Below are 20,841 nucleotides of genomic sequence, written 5' to 3' on the forward strand. Positions count from 1 at the left end.
TCGTGTATCGTAAGGAGTTAAGTTTTATTTAATAATGACAAACGTGCGTCGTCTTACGTACTTTAACTGTTTGCGTATTTTTTACGTTGGACACAAACGTACCATCTCTATGCAGCCGATTCAAACCGAATCTTTTGGCTCGAATCTGTTGAAGATCTCCCTAAAAATTGGTTTTAGAGAGGTTGAGAGCGATTTCCACGTTTCTTTGCATTTATGCGTTCAACTAACTTCTGAAAATAATTGTCTTCCTTTTAATTCCAACAAAATGTCTCATTTGTTCGCAACCGATGCGTGAAACGAACTTCTCCGAAGTGTAAATCTGACTTTAAATCTTTGATTCCAGTAAAAGACTGGCTCATAACGCCGCCTCGGATTGTCTTCTAATCCCCGCATGATCAGAATATTTCTATTCACACGATAATTCAACAAATTGAAGTCGTGTATCCGGGTGGTGAGTAGCTGCAGTTACCGACCCTGGACACCAGGTGGCAGCAAACATCCGCGCCGCAACAGCAGTTGGACGGTCACAACCAGGAGGGGTTCAATAAAACTGTTTATTCAACTGTTAATCAATAAAAATAAAATTAAACATTACAAAAATTCTCTTAAATGAAAGTTTTGTATTTTTTTTATACAAATGGCTCAAACGTCTCCATTTCATGACATAGAAAACTACAAAAGGCACTGTGCAGTCTGCTGAGGCCAGAATCCACTTCAGCTTGTATCAAACCATCTAAAATCAAAGCAGCCTAGCCTAGCTTAGCCTAGCCTAGCTTAGCTTTTTAAGAAACAAAACTTAAATATAGTTTTCTGCAGCCTTCCAACCGTGGAACGGCAGTGCGCAGCGGCAGCTCGCTGGAGCCGACCCGACTGGCGCTCGGACCGCCTCGCGGCGCCCTGCACTTCCCTTAAATTAAGATTCCTGCCAGGATTTTGCATAACCCAGTTCAGCAGCCAACCCTCAGGTGGGACTGCCAGACCCACAGAGATGTTCTGGGATGGAGAGAAGACCGGTTGGGCGTCCCGGACCTTCACGTGTACACAGATCCTTGGGATCCAGTTTAAAGTCCTGTTCAAACGGCGCCCAGGTTGTTGAATCACCTCCTAAAATGTACGTTAAAGCTAAGTCCAGAACAGAACCCCCCATAACACTGAAGTACTAGAGTCATCAACAATCATCTCTGGCCCGATCCAGAAGCATCTTCAACAGAACCCAACTTTTAAGCCCCGCCCCCCCCCCGTACCCGCTGTCTATTGTGCAAATTCACGATTCGTTCACATTCAACGCGGCGACTCGCTCTTTAATCTCTTTGGCAACCGGTTCGATGGCCGACTGGGTCGGCTCGCCACCATCAAGGCCTCAAACGCGTCGCTGGATCCCAGTCCGGCCCCGAGCTCAGAGGAAGCCGTGCTCGTCCAGACCTTTGGGGGTGACCGGGTTCCACCGGGCCGTGGCCTTCACCGTCGGGTACCCTGTGGGACACAGCCTCCGGGTCAGCGCCACCTTTGCTAAAGGGAGCAACGTTAGCAGGAACAGCCGTACCTGGTTCTGGTCTGGTTCTGGGCTCCGTCAGCTGAAGGTCTGCGGGCAGCCTCCTCCCCTCCGCGTCACTCTCCCCCGACGACGTGTGTTCCTCCGCCCTCGGGAACTGGGCCGGCCTCCTGTGGTACTGGGCCCGGTACGTGTCCGTCATGCAGTTGTCCACGGAGAAGTAGGTGGTCGGAAGAACCACGTCTGCAAGGTCGGCGTTGGGGCTGGGCGCCCTCTCGTCGCTCTCGCTGGCCGACAGCTCGTTCCGGTCCTGGTCCGACGAGCCCGACTTGGAGCTGGCGTCCGACGAGAACCTGTGCTCGGGGGGGGTCTCGATCCAGCGGCGGAGGGCGTTGTGGGACAGCAGAGAGGAGCCGTTTCTGGGCTGGTGACGTGGGCCGGGCTGGGACGGTGACTCCAGGGGTGGGGGGCGCACGCCGGGCAAATCGGGATGAGCCAGTCCCAAGGTCTTGGGGGGCACCGGCGGGGGCGACAGAGGTTCAACGGTACTGGACTCCTCGTGCTCAGAGGACGGTCCGGCGAGGTCGTCCGAGCTGTTCCACTCAGAGCTGCTGGTCTTTGCCAAGTAGGGGGGCACCGGGCTGACCGGGCTCCCGTCCACGTTCTCCTCCGGTCCGCTGTCCCGCTCCAGGATTCCAGGAGTGTATCTGAAGGCCTGGCGTCTGCAGAGCACAAACGGGGTCAGCATCGGGCGGCGCCGACACCCGCACCAAACTGTTGTTACCTTTGGATGGGCTGACCCAGCAGGAAGCTCCCATCCTGGAGATCTGGGCCTTTTTCCGGTTCACCTGGAAGGCAGGAAGGTTTCATATGAGCTCGTCGCTAACAGACGGCTAAACAAAACAGCTCGCTAACATCTGTCCTGCCCCCCCCCCCACAAAGACGTTATCTAACAGGGTTCAGACTGAGGTCTTGAGCCCGGTGCAGACAGGAAGTGTCGGAGCGTCTGATCCAGCCCGAGAACGCCGCCGCTCGAAGAGAATCTGGGTCCATTTCCAGGGTCTGTTAGAGCTGAGCTCGCAGGACAAATGAAACAGAATGAACTCTGGGAGATTCCGCAGCAGGAACGAATGAAAGCAAGGAAAAATCCATAAAGAGGGCGGAACGGAGCGCGACGCCGGTGAGTTACGGAGCAGATAACGCTGATTTCACCACTTAGACCGCAAACAACATGCTTGCAAACACGTCTGCCAAGAGAGCGTGGCGGGGGTGATTTAAGGTGGACCCGGGGGGGGGGGGGGCAGAGCGAGCAGAGACGGAGGCCGAGGACCATCTGTGGTCCGTCAGCAGAAAAACCTCACGCAGCCTCTCTCCTCTCAAAGCATTAGCGCTTAAATCCTCGGCGCTGGCGTGCACTTCCTCCAGGGTCGGGCCGCTCCAGACCCCCGCTGCAGCGACGTTCAGCCATGGGGACGCAGCACCGGCCAATTAAAACTAATTCATTAATTTAATTGGCCGGGAAACTCTCCTGTTCCACACCGGAACGGTGGGCAACGCCACCTGAGCGACAGGAGGGGGTTAGCCCGGCGGCTAAACACGCTAACCTGCGAGGCTGCAGAAGGGAAGCGCAAACCCGTGTCATCTTTTACGAGCACGCGTTCACTCCGCTCCTCTGAGGAATCGTCACTTCGGACCCGATGCCGAGACATAACGACCTTTTGAGAGCGCCGCTCTGACGACGTCTGCCTGGAACCATTACAGACCTGGCAGATTTATTCAGAACTGCACAGACGGTCATTGCCGAGGAACTCGGGGGGGGGGGGGGCCGACCTCCGACGCTGGCTGGGCTCCTGGCGGAAACGGCCCGCCCACATCTGCGTGCTTTCACAAGGGATTTTGGACTTTAATGGAGCGCTGGAATCTGCTGAGCCTTCCGAGACTCCGGCTAAACCCAGACTGCCGCCGCTGGGGTCGGGCCAGGAAGTGACTTTGCAGCCGCTGGCTGCAGCGTGTCAACGCCAGAGGAGAGCGCCAGCGCGTCCAGGACGTCAACACCATCGCTCAACACGGCGTCTGCCGGGTCAAACACATAACTGTCGTTGCTGCGTGCGGACACTAGGGGGCGTGCTCAGGCGGTAATGCGCAGGTACCTGTGTGAGAGGATTCCTGGGCTTCGTCCCGTCACGTGATCGTTTCTGATCGCTGCCACACAACTTCAAGGCTTCAAAACAACCGCGGCGCCAATCCGGCACTTTCTCCGCCTCGCCACGGCGCTTCCCGCCCCCACGAGTCCTCCTCATCCGCCCCTCTTACTCAGGATTAACTCGGCGGGTTCCTGCAGGAATTAGTCCGCGGTTCTTTAAGATACTTGTTAATTTGGGAGCTGATTCGCCGTCACCGAGACATCAGAAAGCTGCTTAAAGAACAAAAAAAAAGCCCCCCCAGCTCCCACATCCCTCTCTAATCTGCCCCCATCTCCTGTGTAAAATAATTTAGCCTCTTTTTATAGCCGAGCACTTTCTGTCGCACGCATTTCTTTTGAGTGGCTCAAAATTAACTTTCCTCTGCACAAAAAAGGTCAAGGAGAGGGAGCGGAAGCGGCGCCGGCTTATTCCAGCATCCTTTCAATCGGGACGCGGCCTCAGCGCCACCGACGGAACAATGAATCAGGCGGCTGAACTGTACAATCCTCCTACTCCGGGTCCCAACCACGGACGCACGTCTCGCCGGCAGGGGCGGATTTCTTTCAAGCCAAGGCCGAGCTGCGACGGCGCTTTCATTTACGACCCGTTCACCTGAGGAGAGCGTGGCGGCGCCGGTGCCACCGGGGTGAACGGCGGGCAGATGTGAGACGTACCGGAGAAAAGCTGCAAAGCGTCAGTCTTCAGATCGTCGCTCCTCGGAGGGAGGTGGTCCCTGCGGAACAAAATCAGGCATCTTATTCCGCGTGCACCAGTTACCATGGATACCTGAGCGCCTCATCACTACCAGCACTTGAAGACGCTGCTGGGTCTGATCCGAAAAAGGCGGCTGCAGATCGGCTGCCTGCGTTTCTACGGTAATAACAGCGAGGTGTCAGCCTGTGCTCGGGCGGTTCTGTCTGCTGAACTATCAGACGTGGTTCTGGTGTGACCCGTCACTTCAGAACTACAGTTAGAAAACGCTGGACGGGCTGAGGGTTAACGGTTTGTGAGGCTTCACAGAGCGGGTTCCACTTTACCTGCCCAGGTGCTGCTCTGGGACGGGCCGGAGGTTCTCCACCACGGGCGAGTCCAGGTTGGCCGAGCCGTTGCTCAGCCTGTCGCTGCTCTCGTATCCAGACTCGGTCCTCTGGATCCTCCAGTTGTCGTTGCGAGCCTTCAGCGCCGCCGGGCCTTTGGGGCGGTCCTTGTCGCTGTAGCCGCCCCGGCTGTCCGAGTCCAGCGAGCTGCGGCTGCCGCCGGTCTCGTGCCTCTGCTCGTCCTCGTAGATGGTCATCAGGCTCTTGGGTTGGCGCTCCTCTCTGCCCCCCCACGTGAAATCTGCGTCTCTATGGCGGGTCGGTGACTCGCTACTGGGCCGCCTCTTTGGGCTGTGCTGCCTCCGTTCCTGATGCACCATTTGGCCGCCGCCGCCGCCGCTTAAGACGCTGTCCACGTTCAACACCTCCCGCATCGGCTTCCAGGGGCGGCTCGGCCGACTGCGGCTTCCCGGACGCTCTCTGGAATCCTGACTGCTGTCGGTGTCGTATCCATTGATGCCCCCGTCCGGCCTCCGGCTGCGGTGGCCTCCGCCGGAGGCGCCGGGAAGGCCTGGGCCCTCGGCTGCGAGCGGGCCGGGTCCTGCGAGGACCGACCCCCCAGGTGGGGCGTCCTCTCGCCTCGAGTGGGGCCTTTGCCCTGGCTGCTGTAGAGGCGGCTTTCCACGTGTTGTTTGAAGCCGTTTTCCGGAGGCGAGACGGAGCGCGAGTACGTCCTGTCCTGACCTGGATCTGATCACAGACAAGAACTTCGTGAGTCCGGATAAAAACAAGAGGAACGCACAGAGAGAACCGGGCTTCTTCCGACTGGAAGGTTCTTCCTGGCAGCGACGTCACGTCTGCAGCGACCAGGAGTCAAATTGATGCTGCATATAAGTGTCAGTGGTTGGAAACGGGCCCAGCAGAGCTCCCCGCCCACATTCTGCTGAGCAAGCCAGCTAAATCACGCCGCACGTTTACGATGCCGACGTCTTTCATAAAGTTCCCGTTGTCGACAGGCCGTGGGGTCAACGGTGCCGTTAAATTTACCACCACCCCCCTGCAGCACCATTAAGTTCGAAGGAAACAACATTGCGATGTACCCGCTCGGGCTGTTGCTAGCATGACGCGTTAGCGCGCTGCAGCGCACAGCTCGAACGCAGAGCGCCGCAGACAAATCGCCCCCCCTCCGACGTGGGGCCGTAATCCCTCCTCTTACGTAACGGCTGCAGGAGTGGAAGTTGGACCGCTGTGACTCTCAGTACCTCTGTGGTGGCTCTCGGGCCGCCGGTGGCCACTCCTCTCGGAATCCTTTCGAGGGATGGGCGTTCCTCGCATTTCTCCAGCCTTCTGGGCAACTTCTCTGGAAATGTCCCTGAGGCGGCTCTTTGGGTCGACGCTGGCGACTTTAACTGCAGAACAGAGACACATGAATCATAATAATAATTAATAATAGACCTCTGACTGTAAACTTGCAATTGTTACTGCTCTGAAATCACATGGTCACATTCCCCCGAGTTCCTCACAACTGAACACCCCTGCTGACTCAACGGTGATCAAAGCTTTGTTTCTCTTTCTTTGATGCTCCGTTATCCCCTCAGCATGAATCCGTTTAATCGCGCCGCCGCGGTGGCGGCTTTATTTTATTGACTATTACGCCCACGGCTCAGAGACGAGCTCTGTGGCCCAAGTGACTTTCAGCCGCTTCGTCTTAAACATGGAAAAAACGCTGTTTCGAGTGTCATTTTGTCTTTGCCATCAGGCTCTTTGCTGATCTCTTCTCCTCTCACTGCACGTCAGCAGAAGCGCGTGCAGAGTCCCCCCCCCCCCCCCCCCGTGACAGTAAATCCCCTGTCCGACTGGTGTGGCCAGCTTTGGTTCTGTTTAATTATCTCTCCTTCAGCCGGCTTTAGCACAATTATCGGCAGTCTCTCTGGAAACAAAGGCTTAATAATGTAACAGCATTTGGAGGCTGGAGACGAGGAGCCGGGGCAAAGGTCTGAGCGCTGCACCGATGGATCAAATCTCTGCTCTCTCCTACCTGGTCCTCGTCCTCCGCTGGTCTGGTTGCTCCCCCTGCTGAAGGTGGACAAAGTCTTCTGTTTAAAAGAGCCAGAACTCAACAGAGCGTTAATGTTCTCCCTCGTCAGTTCCATTTTCTTGGCCACTGGAACCGGAGACTCCAAAACTGACGCAGACGCAGAAAAAGAGGGCGGAAAATTGGTTACGGAGATGCTGGTGAAGAAAGCTTAAAGAGGGCTTTGTTTCCTGTTCCTGTAAGGATGATCCAGTTTGGTCGGGCGCCCTGTGAGCTCTGACGGGCAGCGAGCGGCTGTCACAGCTTGGACCTGGGGCACGGCCAGGAGGCAAAGCCAGAGGAGGATCTTTAAAGGGGATAAAACCTCCCCAACCAAACAAATCCAGGGATAAATAATCCAAACAGCGGCCATGTTCAACTGTCAGCAACCATGTTTTTCACTTCCGACCCACAAAGAGCTGCAGTTTCACGCAGACGATAACGTCACTCTCCTAAAATATACAGCGGGACCTCTACTTACGAAATTAATTGGTTCTGGAAGTTGTTTCGTAACCTGAAAAATAGGTAAGTAGAGACGCGTTTTCCATGTAAATGCCCTAATCCGTTCAAAGCCCCCAAAAATTCGGACATAATTTTTTTATAAACCATAAAAATGCATCAAAACATGTAACAAATACATGTTACAATTAGATTTCCGCACAATAAATGTAGGAATTCAGTGCAAGGCCTCTCCAGGAACAAAATGAACTTTATTACAGGCTAATCCTACATTAGCCGTCATTACTAGCGACGAACGTTAACACTTGTGGTAACACCGCCATCTAATGGACAAACATACGAACACCCACAATAAATAAAAGTTAAACGAAGGCGACGCTGGGATACACACAAACCTGTACATAATGACGTCCCTCCTAGCCAATGGGATGACAGGAAGATGCTAGGCGATAGCCAATGGCAGAGCAGCTAATAGCATGTTTGCGTTCGCTAAACTCCGCGAGCTGCGAGTAGCAGCGGTAGCATATTTTTGACCTTCGTATCCTGAAATTTCCTTAGTAACAAGAGGAAATATTTTCCCATTGAGACGTTCCGTAACCTGAAAATTTCGCATGTAGAGACGTTCGTAAGTAGAGGTCCCACTATAATTCTAAGACTTCAGATGGTCAAAAAAGGGCGCCCTGGGCAACCGCTCCTGAATGAAAAGAGGAACGTGTACAGAGAATGCGATGGTTACCTTTCCCATCCCCGTTAACGGAGCCCTTGTACTGGGAGTGGCTGCTGTACTGGTCTCTGGGGGCTTCGTCTACGGTGATGGCGCTGCCCTCCGGGTTGGAGTAGAACAGGAGGAGAGGCTGGAAGTGATCTTTGATGCATTTGCTGACCACGTCTTTCCACCTGGAGCCAATCTGCAAAAGACAGATGAGGGTCAGCAGGTTTTTTTTGGCAGCCCGAGTCCCTTCTGGGCCTCCTCTGCAGCACCGGTGTCTGTCGTGTTTGCTTAGCACAAAGGAGGAAACAGTTTACTGAACTGAACACAGTTTTGGGGAACAGGAAGTACCCCGGGTCGAGTGTCAGTTGTTGCTAGTTTCAGCATCGTTGGATCCTGGACCGGCAAAACTTTAGCCTCTTTAAATACAACCAAGAAAAAAAGCAGCTTGGTCCTCCAACTGTCCCTCTGCCGACACCCTTAGACGCAGCCTGATTTGAGCCTGTTTTCATTGGCCGGAGGCTTTATTTGTGTTATAATGCAACACACTCGAGGACAGGTCCCACGATCACATTAGCTAAGCTGCATGAGGCGCTCGTTTAGCCAGAAAGGCACCACGGAAGGCGAGCTGCAGGCTAACAGATGCTCGTGTGCCCCTTAATTAAGCAAATGACCATGTGGGAGGGAGAGAGAGGGAGGGAGGGGAGAGGCAGGTAGGCGGAGAGGAAAAAGGGTTAGGAGACCAAAAAACAAGGAAAAGGAGGAAAGTTGCAGACGTAAAGCTGCTGCCCTTTTCACATGAAGCTCGTGCCATCACAGAAAGCAGCGAGTCTTTATCGCTGCCGTTTGTTTTCCCTTAAGTCCGTGTGAACGAGCCACGGATGCCAACTGTGAGCAACGCTTTTGTCTTGATGTGCAGCCAAATGCGTTTCTGTCTGGACGCCATCACCCACAGTAAATAAAGCAGGAGAAGCAGCGATCAGGCCACACAGCAGCACTCATTTAGTCAGGAACAGGCAAGTTTCAGTGGAACTCCTCGCTTCAGGAGGAGGAGGAGGGAGGAGGAGGTGGAGGAGGAGGAGGAGGAGGAGGAGGAGGAGGGCTGCACACGCAGCACAAGCTGCTGATGGACTGAAGCAGAGCCAGCCAGCCGCTGCGCCACAGTACCACAGAAAATTGTGAGACAAAGAGGGAGGCTCACGTGTGCACACCGTGAAAATAAATCCAATATTCGAGGGGCCGAGTGGAGAGGATGAAAGGAGAGGATTGCCAGGCTGGGTGCACAAACAAACCTGCGACCTGTTCATTTCCAGTTCACGTTGGATGCCAAAAGTGATCCATTTATTGCACGTTTATAAGCGATTAAAAGGAATCCCTGGATTTGTGCAGAGGTGGAGCCTTTTCAGACACAAATGCCTGATTCGAAACTACTTCCCTTGTTTTGGGCTGAATCAATCAAAAGCCATTTCTGCTCCCGTTCTCACCTCCTTCACCGTGGCGTCATCGAAGAAGACCCATTTGGAGGACTTGGTGTGGAAGGCGAAGGCACAGTAGTGGCGGCTGGAGTAGCAGATCATCCCCACGAGCTGCAGCTCTGCCTTTTTGGCGAGTTCATCCGTCACCCTGTAGAAGAGCTGAACATACACACCAGTTACTCGCCGATGTAAGAGCCGGTGGGGGGAGCTACTTTATCTGTTCGTGGATCAGGAACTGAGGAAAAGAACTGGCATTAGTCTTCCGCTACCGGCATAAACAAAGGCTGGGTCAAAGCAGAGCGGTCACAGTGGGATTTCAGAGCTCTGGTATTCCTGTCGAAGGCCAACAAACGTGTTTTCCCTGCACAGTTTGTTCTCCTTCTCCTCTCGCTCTCTCAAACTGCTTCAAAGCAAACGGCTGGCGTCGGAGGAGGCAATAAACCCACAAATGAATGGAGAGTGTTGTGGTACGCTGGCGGGACGAGGTTTCTGAAGTTTCTGCGAGGCAGCTGTCAAATGAGGGGCTCCAACACATCAATAAACAAGTTATGTAACGTATGGAGCATAAAAAGGACGACCTCGCCTGAACTCCCTGACTGATGGGGCTTTTTTTCCTCAGCTCTTCCAGAATGTGTGAATGTAAGGGCAGCGTCAGAAGCACACGTCTGTTATCCAGCTCACATGTTGCCTCAGTCCAGCACGCATGCACGGGCCAAGCAGGGGGAGGGGCTCGTTGACAAGCTGACCCAGGCCAGCAGGGGCTTTTTGATCAGCGGCCCGGGCCAAGTGGGCATTGGGTGTTGGACTGCTTACGCAACGGCCGCGAATTACACAGGAACAAATCCCCACTTTACTTCACACATATGTTCTGCTGCACAAAAACAAACTGGACCAGGAACGCAGGAGAAATAAACAGCAGCTGTGGGGAGGGAACCTTCCGAGGAAGAGACTGAAAGTGATGTCTGAGGAGGTTATCACAGCGACCTAAAACCAGTGGGCGGCTTGCCTTCGAAGTCCTCTCCAGCCGGGGGGAGAACAAGCGGGACATGTGCAAAAGGTCGACTCACCGCGGAGAGGGTGAGATGAGGCCCCAGCGAGCGGATCACGTCCTCCGTGAGGTCCGACTGGTCGGAGTCCCACACGAAGCCGATGGTAACGATCTCAGGGGAGTTCATGAGGACGCGTCGGATCCCGATCTTCTGCCCACATTTGCTCTAAGAGAGAGGAAAAGACCTAAAAAACACCCTCGAACTGCACCGAGAGGAACGGTGGGCGAGAGAGTCGGACTTACCGGACAGTTCCGAAGGTCCCCGATGGTGCTTGCCGCTTGTAAGAGTTCCCCAAACGACTCGCGCTTACGCTGAAGCATCTGTTGACTGCATGGAAACAGACAAAGGGCTGTAAGCTGCAGAGAACCAGTCGGTAAGAGGGACACGTTGGACGTGAAAGGAAGCTTTGGCCCGTCAGCTCGCAGGGGCCTTACCAGAGCGCGGTGGTGGAGATGTAGTGCACCAGCTCGGTGAACGGCAGCGGGTCGGAGGAGGCGCCGCAGCTGCGGCACACGGACTGCAGAGAGAAACCAGGCAGGTGAGAGGAGCCAATTTAGCAGGTTGCTCTGCTGTCGAGGAACAATTATCAAGTCAGCGTGAAGGGAATGGTCATCTAGAGGTCAAATACATCAAGCACTGCAGCATCAGGTCCCACCCCTGCACTGGATCAAAGTCACTCAACTCAATATTAGCGCCCCCACCCCCGCCAGGAACAGTTCTCTGCAGAATAATGCAGAAGATTCAAAAGGCAAACCTTGTTTTGCATCCTTTAAGCTCCACCACTCAAATGATTGACAGTATCGGAGATGCTCTCTGACTTATATGAAGTCGTCAACCCCCCCCCCCCCCCCCGACAGGAGCAGCTCTCATCGCAGCCCCCGACGCCCGGCGCACGATTGGGCGCCCTACAGTTGACGTGGAACAAAATAAACTGACTGCGCACCCGAGGGATTTGGGCAAAACGCGCATTATCGGTCTGAATCAGAGGATGGTCATCGCAGCCTCGGGGAAGGGTGGCGCGTGCGTGCGTGCGCGTGTGTGAGACAGAGATGGAGTTTATGTGTACACCATCTGTGATTTATCCTGTGCTGCTGCTGCACTGTGGAATGCGACCAGAAACACCCTCCGTGCTCCGCTGGGGCGACCCGCTATCAAAACATGAGGGATTGGATATCTACCGCCCCCGACAGTGATCCATGAACCTCCGCTCTTAATCCCAACGCTGGCCAGGGTGGCCACACTTGACTTCAGAGGCCGTGCAAACGAACGCAGCAAACAGGAAGTGACACGGTCCCTGAAAAAGGTGGAACCAGGAGGTCCAACTGAACGCTCGGTCTCAGACCCCCCACTGACCTGCTCGTAGATCGACATGGCGAACTTCTGATGCGTGATGCAAGAATGTGACGTGCAGGCGTCCGTCTCCTCCGGCACGATGTGCAGGTGGATCCTCTCCAGGATGTTCTCCTGCCACACAGGAAGACAAAACTCCGGGTTAATCGTTTGAAGATGCATCCGGAATCAGGCGAGCGTCTTCCAGAGCGAACCAGCTAATCGGGCCTCTGGTTCGGATCTCGCCCATTTCCAAGGAGCGCTCGCGAGTTTATGAAATATTTAAAAAGGCCGCAAGGTAGCAGAGCGATGGTCAGACGCACGACCGGGCTGAACATTAAGCCCGACACAGACAAACGTCTGGGGTAAATTTTAAACGGCTGCCAATGAGTTACAGATAGGACGCTCACAGGCAAAGGTCGGCGTGGGATTAAGACTGAAGATAACAACCGGATCACATGACCTCCACACTTGAATGCCAAAGAAAACAAATGCAACACAATGACCGTAATCTGGATCACGCTGAACCCGTGTGTACAAACAATGAAGGAGGCTGGAAATCTACTTAAAAATAAGTCAAATGATGCAACGCGACACACGGGGACACAAACAGCCACGCGGCTTATGTAACCTGGCGTATTTAGCGCAGCGTAGCAGGGACAGAAGCTCTTTGGGTGACCTCGCCGAACAGTTTGTTGCAGCGAACAACCCCAAACAACCCCAAACAACCCCCCTCCTCTCTCTCTCTCTCTCCGTGCGCTGCGGGAACTCACAAAGCATTCGGCGGCATCGTCCATGAAGCCCAGCTGGAAGCGATGCTCGTCTTTAAAGGTCTCCGCCAAGGCGTGACGCAGGTTGTCGGAGGGCAGGGCGCGCTCCCCACTGTGCTGGAACTGGGAAAAAATACCCTGAAGGGAGGAGAGGAAGGTCCAGGCTTTGAAGTCTCGTGTGTGAACGCAGAGAAATGGGAACCTGGTGCATTTAAACAAACCTTTAACGCACAAAAGATGCAGGAGTCTCCCAGGCAAAAGTGTCCCGGCAGCTTCCTCAGGCTGCGTCTGAAGATGTCCAGATGCCAGAGGACCTAAACACAGGCAGACAGACGGGTCACGCCGGGGAAACGGACCTCTCGTGACCTTGGGGAAGCGGGCGAGAGAGGCGAAAGAACCGCCGGAGGTGATTTTGGTCTTCAACCAGCTCGTCGCCCGTCTCCCGCTCTGAGTCACAGCCACCGAGGGTGACCTCGCCGCCAGGCACCCCCCCCTCCCAAAAGTGTGCCGCGAAGCTACAGAGGATTCAGAGGACAGAGCTTCTTAATCAACATGGCGCAGCAATAAAAAAAGAACACCGGCAGAATAAGAGAATCCTTATTTGCACCAGAATCTTTGCCCCGAGCTGGCTTGTTTTTTTGGCAGTTCTGGTGAAATTTCCCCCGACCCAAACGCCTGCGTTGCACGGTGACGTGCGCGCCTGTCCCATGACCCTGCCGTCCTCATTTCAAACAACCATGTGTTTTCTCACCGGACCGGCACAATCGGCACCCTTGTAACCGAGCCGGCTGTCTGAAACATGAGCCCGTCTCCTGCGGCCCTGCTCCTTCTCTGCAGTTATCTGGTTTATTTTGCTGGTTCGTGCTTCCTTCCAGCTGTTGATGGAAAAACCCGGCGTTGCCCAGCGATCAGCTTTATCAACACCATTAGATACAAAACAACCACCTTTCCTCACTGTTAGCTTTGGCCTTCTCCAGCGTAGCAAACGTGCGTGCGCGGATCAAACCTACCTGCACGGCGCTGTTGAGGAAGCAGCTGTTCTGGCCCGGCTCGTTCAGCAGTCCTTTGGTGGGGGCCAGGGACAGCATGCTCCCCGGCTGGTAGGATTTCCCCAGATTGCCCCTGGGCCTCCTGAAGAACTTGACCCATGCCATTGGATAAAGGGGTCCGCCTGTAGACGGGCGGGACAGCGACAGGGCAGGGTGGGGTGCTGGGGGGGCGCTCCCCAGGCCCCCGCAGGAGTGACTCTCCGACAGTCCGGGGCTAAGTTATTCCCTGAGCTGCAGCAGCTGCCCTGCTACACATGGGCCTCCGGTCTGTCCCGGCAGCTCATGCTGAACGTCCGGACGTTAAACGAGCTAAAAAGTTCTTTGGAAAACAAACAAAAAAACGGAAAGAAAAATTACAATCCGAGTCTTTGGTCCGGGAATCCTCTGACCACCGGCAGGCCGATCCGGAGCCCTCTGAGTTCACAACAACGTCCTTCGTTGATCATCATTTTCGCTTCCAGCTTGGCGCCGGCTTCATTCGGGGCTTCCGGGCGTCCTGCTGCACGTCATTCCGAGTGGTCCCGTTTTTCTCCTCTTTCTGGAAAGACAGATGATTATTGAATGAGGACTTGGGTTTTCTCTCCTGCGACACCAATTACCTCCACCAAAAACAAATTCCGGCTAATATCTAACAGAGTGTGCGGCATAAAACCACGGTTACGTCACAGACGCAGCAGCACAGACGCAGCAGCACCGTCCCTCTGCTCACGGAGGGACAACAGACGGTTCTACGTTAGCAATCACAACCTGCAGGTGTGTCACACTGGTCCCCGTTAAAGTCCTGCGGGCCAAGTTCACCTCGGAAACGTTTAAAAAAAGGAACGAAGGTTTGTTCGGCTTTGTTCGGGCCCGGAGAGTTAAAATCATGCAAAGATTGTTGTTTTTGTGCAGCGTGTTTGCTAGCATGTGGAACAATGACATCGTTTCTGAGGCCCCGACCTGACCTATTCAGCGACGGGCGTGGCAAAGCGACGGCAGACACCGTTCAAACCTTCGGCCCGCTGTAATAAAGACGCACAAAAAGACAAAACTCTGTCCAACACGCCATTTAAAGGCTACAGTTGTCCAACCTCGCGTAGCGTTAGCAACAAAACAAGACAGAGAGGAAGAGAAGAACCAGCCAGGAAGACTTCCCAAAGCGATTCATCCAGTTTTCGTCTCCAACACCCAAAATATCGACCAGGAATAAACCTCAGATCACCCCCCCATCGAGGACGAGGACAGAAAAGAATCCTGCCCTACTTTGCACAAACGTGAATCTTCCTGCTCCCGACAAATTCCAGAACACGGGGGAAAAAAAAAAAAAAAAAGAGTTTCAGCCGAAACCGGTCGGACGAAATTTCCGCCGTGGCGCTTGCGGAATCCTCACGGCCGACAGGTTCCGCAGCAGGTCGCTGGCACGGCCAGAAGTTCACAATCCACAAATCACACTCACGTCTCTGCCGCGCTACTATGCAACCGGACTCCATAGCAACGGCATTCCAAAGCAATCACTTAAGCTCACCGTTGCTTAAGAGCTTCTGTTTTTGGGATTAGTTTCAGGGCTGGAACGCCGAGCGGGACGCTGCGTCCGTGGTAAACAGCCCGTCTTTCGTGGGGACGACACCCGATACGCCTGATGTCATCTCCAGCAACCTCCAGGTCAACTCCTCACACGACTCTATCGCACGTCAGCCAGCGTTCCAGAGTTGCGACAACCAGCATTCCTTATCCTGAACGTCTAATTTCATTACAGAGGTCCGGCTAATCGAAGCGCCCATATCAGTCAGATCAAACTTGGCAGCTCCTGAGAACAAGCTGGCAGAGAAAGAAATCCCAATATTTGTCCTCTCCTCACCCCAGAAGAGTTCAGACTGGGGCAGAATGTACCCCCTTCATTCATGATTTCATTAATGAAAGGTCGTTAAAAGCAGCGACTTCCTGATTGGGTGCATGTGGGCGTGGCCATTGTGAAGACTTTCCCACCCACACCTCCAGTGGGGGGGGTGGGACTCCTGCCCAAAGCGAAGCTAAGGTCAAGTATGGGCGTAAGATGAGGTGGATTCTGATGAAAGACTGTGAGGTAGCAGCTAACATCAATATTTCGTCACGCGTGGCTCGTCCCCGTGGCCTTTAGGTCAACGCTGCTCGCCGTGTACGGCCAGGCGAGGTCGCCGTTTCACACGCCTGCCGCTTTTGTTGCGTTAGGACCTCACAGCTCAGGTCGAAAAGCCGAATCACGCACGTAGCTGAGATGGAACAAAAGCAGCACGAGTCCGGGCGGAACCAGCGATTCTGGTGGGGAAACTGGGTCACACAGCAGGAAGTGATACTGGGTAAGAAGTCGTAACAGTAAAAAGCCACAAGCAGAACATGAGAAATGAGCCGAGAGCCTGAAGGACAACAGGCTGCACCGGAGCATGAAGAAGCGCATTAAATTGGTTAAATATCTTAAATAGCAATAATAGATCCATTCTTATCGCATTAGCTTCCTTCGGCCGCTGGAGTTGTTCGCAAACGCAGATGTTATGTCAGCATAAGTGAAGTCGACGGATGTGGTCGGTGAGTTAAAGCCGATGTCGATTAAATTTACAACTTAATCGCTTTACAGCCCGACAATGTCCGGGTCGGAGATTTGTTTCCCCGTAAACGTTCGTTCTGGTCACAGGGGGAACGCTACGGCTAGCATCCTGGAGCAATGGGCCGGAGGAGGCGTCGCGGCCCGGCTTCATCCTCCTCGTTCTGACTCCTCGACTGCATCGTCGTCGTTGGGGAAGCTCACGACAAACTCATTGAACAATACTTCCAATAAGCGAAGGTGTTGGATCGGCTTCAGGGACGAGTGACGTCATCGAACCGCCCCCCCCCGACCCACAATATCTCTGCAGACTGAAACATTCAAACCCAACAACATGCAATTACACCCTGGATCGGAGTTTAGCTCCGGCATTTTATGACGCCGGGAAAGATGTTTATGAACTACTTGCAAAGCCCTAATTAGGAAGCAGTTGAAATTATATGGACAGCTCAAATTGTCCCAGTTTCAGCCAGAACAAAAGTCCAGAGCGAGGTCACGGACTGGATTACGGCTCAAAGTGGGCGTGTGCCACAAAGCCGGCGCTGGTTCTGAGGCACACGCACATTTTCCACGTCGGTTCTCTTGTGACACAGGCGGTGATGCAAACGTGTCGGCCGTCTGACTCACAGGCAGGAATGAAGTCACCTTTCTTATTTCACCACTTCGCACTTGATTTTACTTCAACAGTCACGAGGAATTCTCCGTGTCAACACCCCACAGTTCCTCCGCCCGCAAGCAGGAGAAGTAATAAAACGCCGGCCGGCCCGCTGGAACTCTCATTTAACTCTGGGGCCCGGCTGTAAAATTCCCTCTGGGCCGCAGACGCGGCTGGGGCAACAATGAAGCAGCCGTTTCCTGCGAGGAGCTTCCTGCACGAAACACGCCCGCGACGTCCGCGTGTAAGCGAGCGGGTCACCCGAACTCCACGGAACGGAAGAGGGAGAACAAAAGCAGCATGTTTCAGGAGAGCCCAGCCGCACGGACCCAAACCAGCACATCCTCCACGCCTCCGCAGAGACCAGCGGCAACTCTGTCAACCGCAGATTTAAAAAAATAAAAATGAAAAAAAGACACAAAAGAGCAATTATTTCAAACCTTTGGACACAAAACAAAGAACCGGTTCCTCCACATGCCTGCACGGCTACGTGCACCAACATCTAGGTCTCCGTGTTCCACGCAGCCATTAACCCGACGGGTGACTGATGAGCTCACTGCTTCATCACCGTGACGGCGCTCAGGGGACCCCGGCCTGCTCCTGGGGGGGTGGGGGGGGGGGGTCTTATCAGACGGGAAGGGGCTCTGATAACTGCTGCGTCTTTGGGCCCAATATAAAAGCCTGAGCAGAAAAGACAAATCTCACACACTTGGCAGCCGATGGTTTCAGGTGACGCAACGGCATTAAAAAAATAACACTTAAACTCATATTTGTAAGGCATTAAATCAGCTTTTAAAGTGAGAGAGGACGCGTTTAACCCCAGCAAGACAGAAATAACCAGATTACTTCAAACCCATTTTTTGCACCATTACAATATTGAAGGGGGGGGGACACTGAATGTGGCTCTTTGCAATTATAAAACCCAGCTTTTTCACATAAAGCTAATTCCAAAACTGCTCTCTTTCTTTTGCTACATTTTAAGAAACTCAAGGCTACAGAAATGAAAATCATGTTGGTCCTTTTTAAGCACCAAGAGGACAAAAGGGGACTCATTTTTTTTGCTAATTACATGGAATCGCAACAAGATAAACACGAAGGTTAACGTAAAATCTTAAAAGTGCCTTTTACAGCCTGGGAATACTTATTTCCACACTGTTGCGACGCAAACTGGAATCTTGAATATTCAAGCTACGAATATTTAGGCTAAACTGGATGTTAGCCGAGTTAGCCCTTCAAAACTGCTTCTGGTTCAGGAGAATGCGCCAAAAACATCATAGCACGTGTTTTCATACCATTAAAAGCGACAGAAACGGCGTTTGGAGGCTTTAAAAGAGTCGGTTTGACAGGTGAATGATGAGCTAGCCACAGCTCGGCCTAGCTGCGCTTACCTGAGCCCCAGGTGAAGCCACTTCCGCCCTCACGTCCCGCTGCATTAAAATACATAAAGTTGGAGCAACGACAGCCGCAGAAAGACGGACTCACCCGAGAGATAAAGTAATCCTTTAAAGGCGTTTCTGCCTCCGGGGGTTGAAGTATTTTAGGTTTCGCCACTTGGAGACGAAGTTAAAGGCAGATGAGCCGCGAAAAGTGTTGCGTTCACGCCGCGGAAACTTCACTCCTCCTCACTTCTCCGGGGCTTATTTCCCCCTGGAAAAGCCACCGCAGCCGACGCACAGTCCCCCCGCGTCCTCTTGCGGTATATTCCTGCGTCCGAGGGCGGTTGCGGATGCGTTGCGGGGCTTCGGACTCACGCTGGCGGGCTGGGAACGCGGAGCTGCGCTCGCCTCGCTGGATTTCGGCACCTGAAATACTGGATTAGGGATGTTTTCAGAGCCGAGATGTCAAACCCCGCCTCCTCAACTGTGTATTTACTGCAGTCTACCACGCTACTGTACACACGCACGCACGCACGCACGGTGGAACATGAGTGAAACGCCAACTGCGCCGGCAGACGCGTTAGTGTTGCTTCACGGTGCAAAGGTTGCGGTTTGCAGCCGCTGCAGCCTGCGACACATGCAGGCGTGCAGATGTTGGTTGGGGAGCAACTTCTGGCGCCTTTGCGCCTCCTTTCTGCTGCGGACGCGCACGCAACGCGCTTGCACGGCCGCAGATTGACGGACGGTCGAGAATGCGCTCATTAGCGTCGGTATGGAAGCCCGTTTGGGCCAGTTTCACGAGACGTGAACTCACTCGACCATTTGATGCGTTATTAACTGCGTTATTTGAGCAATATTTATATTCTCTCCGTGTTTTTATTTTCATAAATTTTGCCCCTTATGTGCCAAAATAAAAGTTGTGCCCTTTCAAAGTTTCGACCCACTTTAGACTTTTAATATTTTGAGTCCTTACCTTAAAAAGTTGGCCTGGTCATGTTTTAACGTGTTGAGATCAAACCTCATCTTCATAAAGTATGACCTTTACCTTAATATTCTTTCTTTGTAGCTGAATCACGTTGAAAACGGATGAAAAACATTTGATATTTTGATCAACCAGAATGTGAGAAACGAGCTTAGCGAGGGAAAAGTGACACATCTGTCTATTCCTGTTCTATAAAGCTGGCAAAGACGTACAATTAAAGTAAGAGACCGCTGATTGCAATTAGTCCTTAGAAGCTCACACAACCTTTATATCGGGATTTTAAATAAAGGAGATTCATTAAATAAGTAGTCTGGATCGCCTCCAACAGAGGGTTCGTGATATGTGATATGTGATCATTCTGAGTTATAAACTATATTTAGCCTCCTGTCAACATGTCTGAGGCAAGTAGGAAAAATTAACACACTTAATCTCGGCTGGAAATAAGAATTATAACCTCAGTTGATGTCAATTCTGTTTAATTTAACATTACATTCCGACAGAATCCCAAACAAATGCCAGAACGAGCTAACGTTGTGCGTCACGGTGAGTCACAACTTCTGGTTCTTGTTCACATGGAATTGACAGTATTTAATTCGGAAGGCCTCTTTTTTTTACCCTCGCTGCAACATCAAAGCAATTTTATACGAAACTCGGAATCCATCGTGAGCTCCAGGAAGCCGTGCACATTGATCGGGGAGAGGTCACAATATATCAACGCGCTCCAGGCCTTCCCCAGGAAGTAGTTGAAAGGGTCCGGCGAGGAGACAAAGCGGTTCCCCTCTCGCCCGTTTCCTCCAGGGACGTTTAATGCTTCCTCTTGAAATGTAACAAAGTTAGAGAGCGCAGTAATAATCCACATGAGTGATGTGATCAGGGGATCCGAAACTCTCGCCACAGAAGGAATGAAGGAACCACGAGGAAATCTGGTTCTGGCGTGTTGCAGTTTTTCACCAGAAAATGCAAAAGTTACGCTAATTTTGTTATCAGAGCCAACTCCAGCGCGCTCCCTTTGAAGTGCTGCCACTGAATATCTGCTATATTCTTGTGATAAATTATAGATCAGATGTTCAGAAAGATCGGGTTCTTTTTACAGAGCTCCCCCAACCTGAACTTTTGGATCCCGTCCCTGGGCCCAGGCCGTCCGGCGACTTCCGCCGAGTCAGCAGTGCCGCCTCGATCGGAGCCAGAAGTCTAAAAGTGGCTATCATCGATCTGGCACATCCTCACGCGCCTCCGCTCAGCCCCGAGGAACATCTGGAGCCAAAATCTCCATGTTCTCCACGCACTTTTAACAGGAACATCTCCATGTTCCTCCTGGAGGGAACGCCAGATCTTTTTAGATTGGCCTTTTAGCTAATAGGATATTTTCTGTCTCACAAATACGGTCTCGGGGCACAAGATAAGTTGAATGTGCTTCTGCACTCAAACCCAGGAATGTGGCTAAATGGGAGGGAGCAGCTGGTACAGCTGTGGAGTAACCGGAGCTCACCGCTGTTGTGTTTTCAAGAGCAAGGGAGGCCAAGCAAAAAGTTCCCTCAGAGAGGAAATGCTGAGCAAAACAAAAGCCAACGTGATCGTGTTTTGTGTGAACCCTGTCTGCGTGTTGCTATCGAGTTACTACTAACGAGCACCCTCGCGGGTGAGT

The 20,841-nt window shown here is 52.9% G+C and overlaps 1 protein-coding gene across 1 annotated transcript; it reads right to left on the minus strand.

Moving 5' to 3' along the window:
- Positions 1-535: 535 nt before the first annotated feature.
- LOC130522594 (inactive ubiquitin carboxyl-terminal hydrolase 53) lies at positions 536-18,825 on the minus strand. The gene is given in 18 exon segments (XM_057027132.1): positions 536-1,473; positions 1,544-2,214; positions 2,277-2,340; positions 4,350-4,408; positions 4,713-5,278; positions 5,281-5,462; positions 5,975-6,121; positions 6,751-6,897; positions 7,982-8,153; positions 9,439-9,588; positions 10,497-10,643; positions 10,721-10,805; positions 10,913-10,995; positions 11,832-11,942; positions 12,581-12,715; positions 12,799-12,891; positions 13,588-14,164; positions 18,321-18,825. Coding segments are annotated over 17 exon segments (3,033 nt in total). The 5' UTR covers positions 13,732-14,164; positions 18,321-18,825; the 3' UTR covers positions 536-1,396.
- Positions 18,826-20,841: the final 2,016 nt, after the last annotated feature.

This window comes from Takifugu flavidus, chromosome 3 (assembly GCF_003711565.1).
Source record: "Takifugu flavidus isolate HTHZ2018 chromosome 3, ASM371156v2, whole genome shotgun sequence".
Taxonomy (NCBI): Eukaryota; Metazoa; Chordata; class Actinopteri; order Tetraodontiformes; family Tetraodontidae; genus Takifugu; species Takifugu flavidus.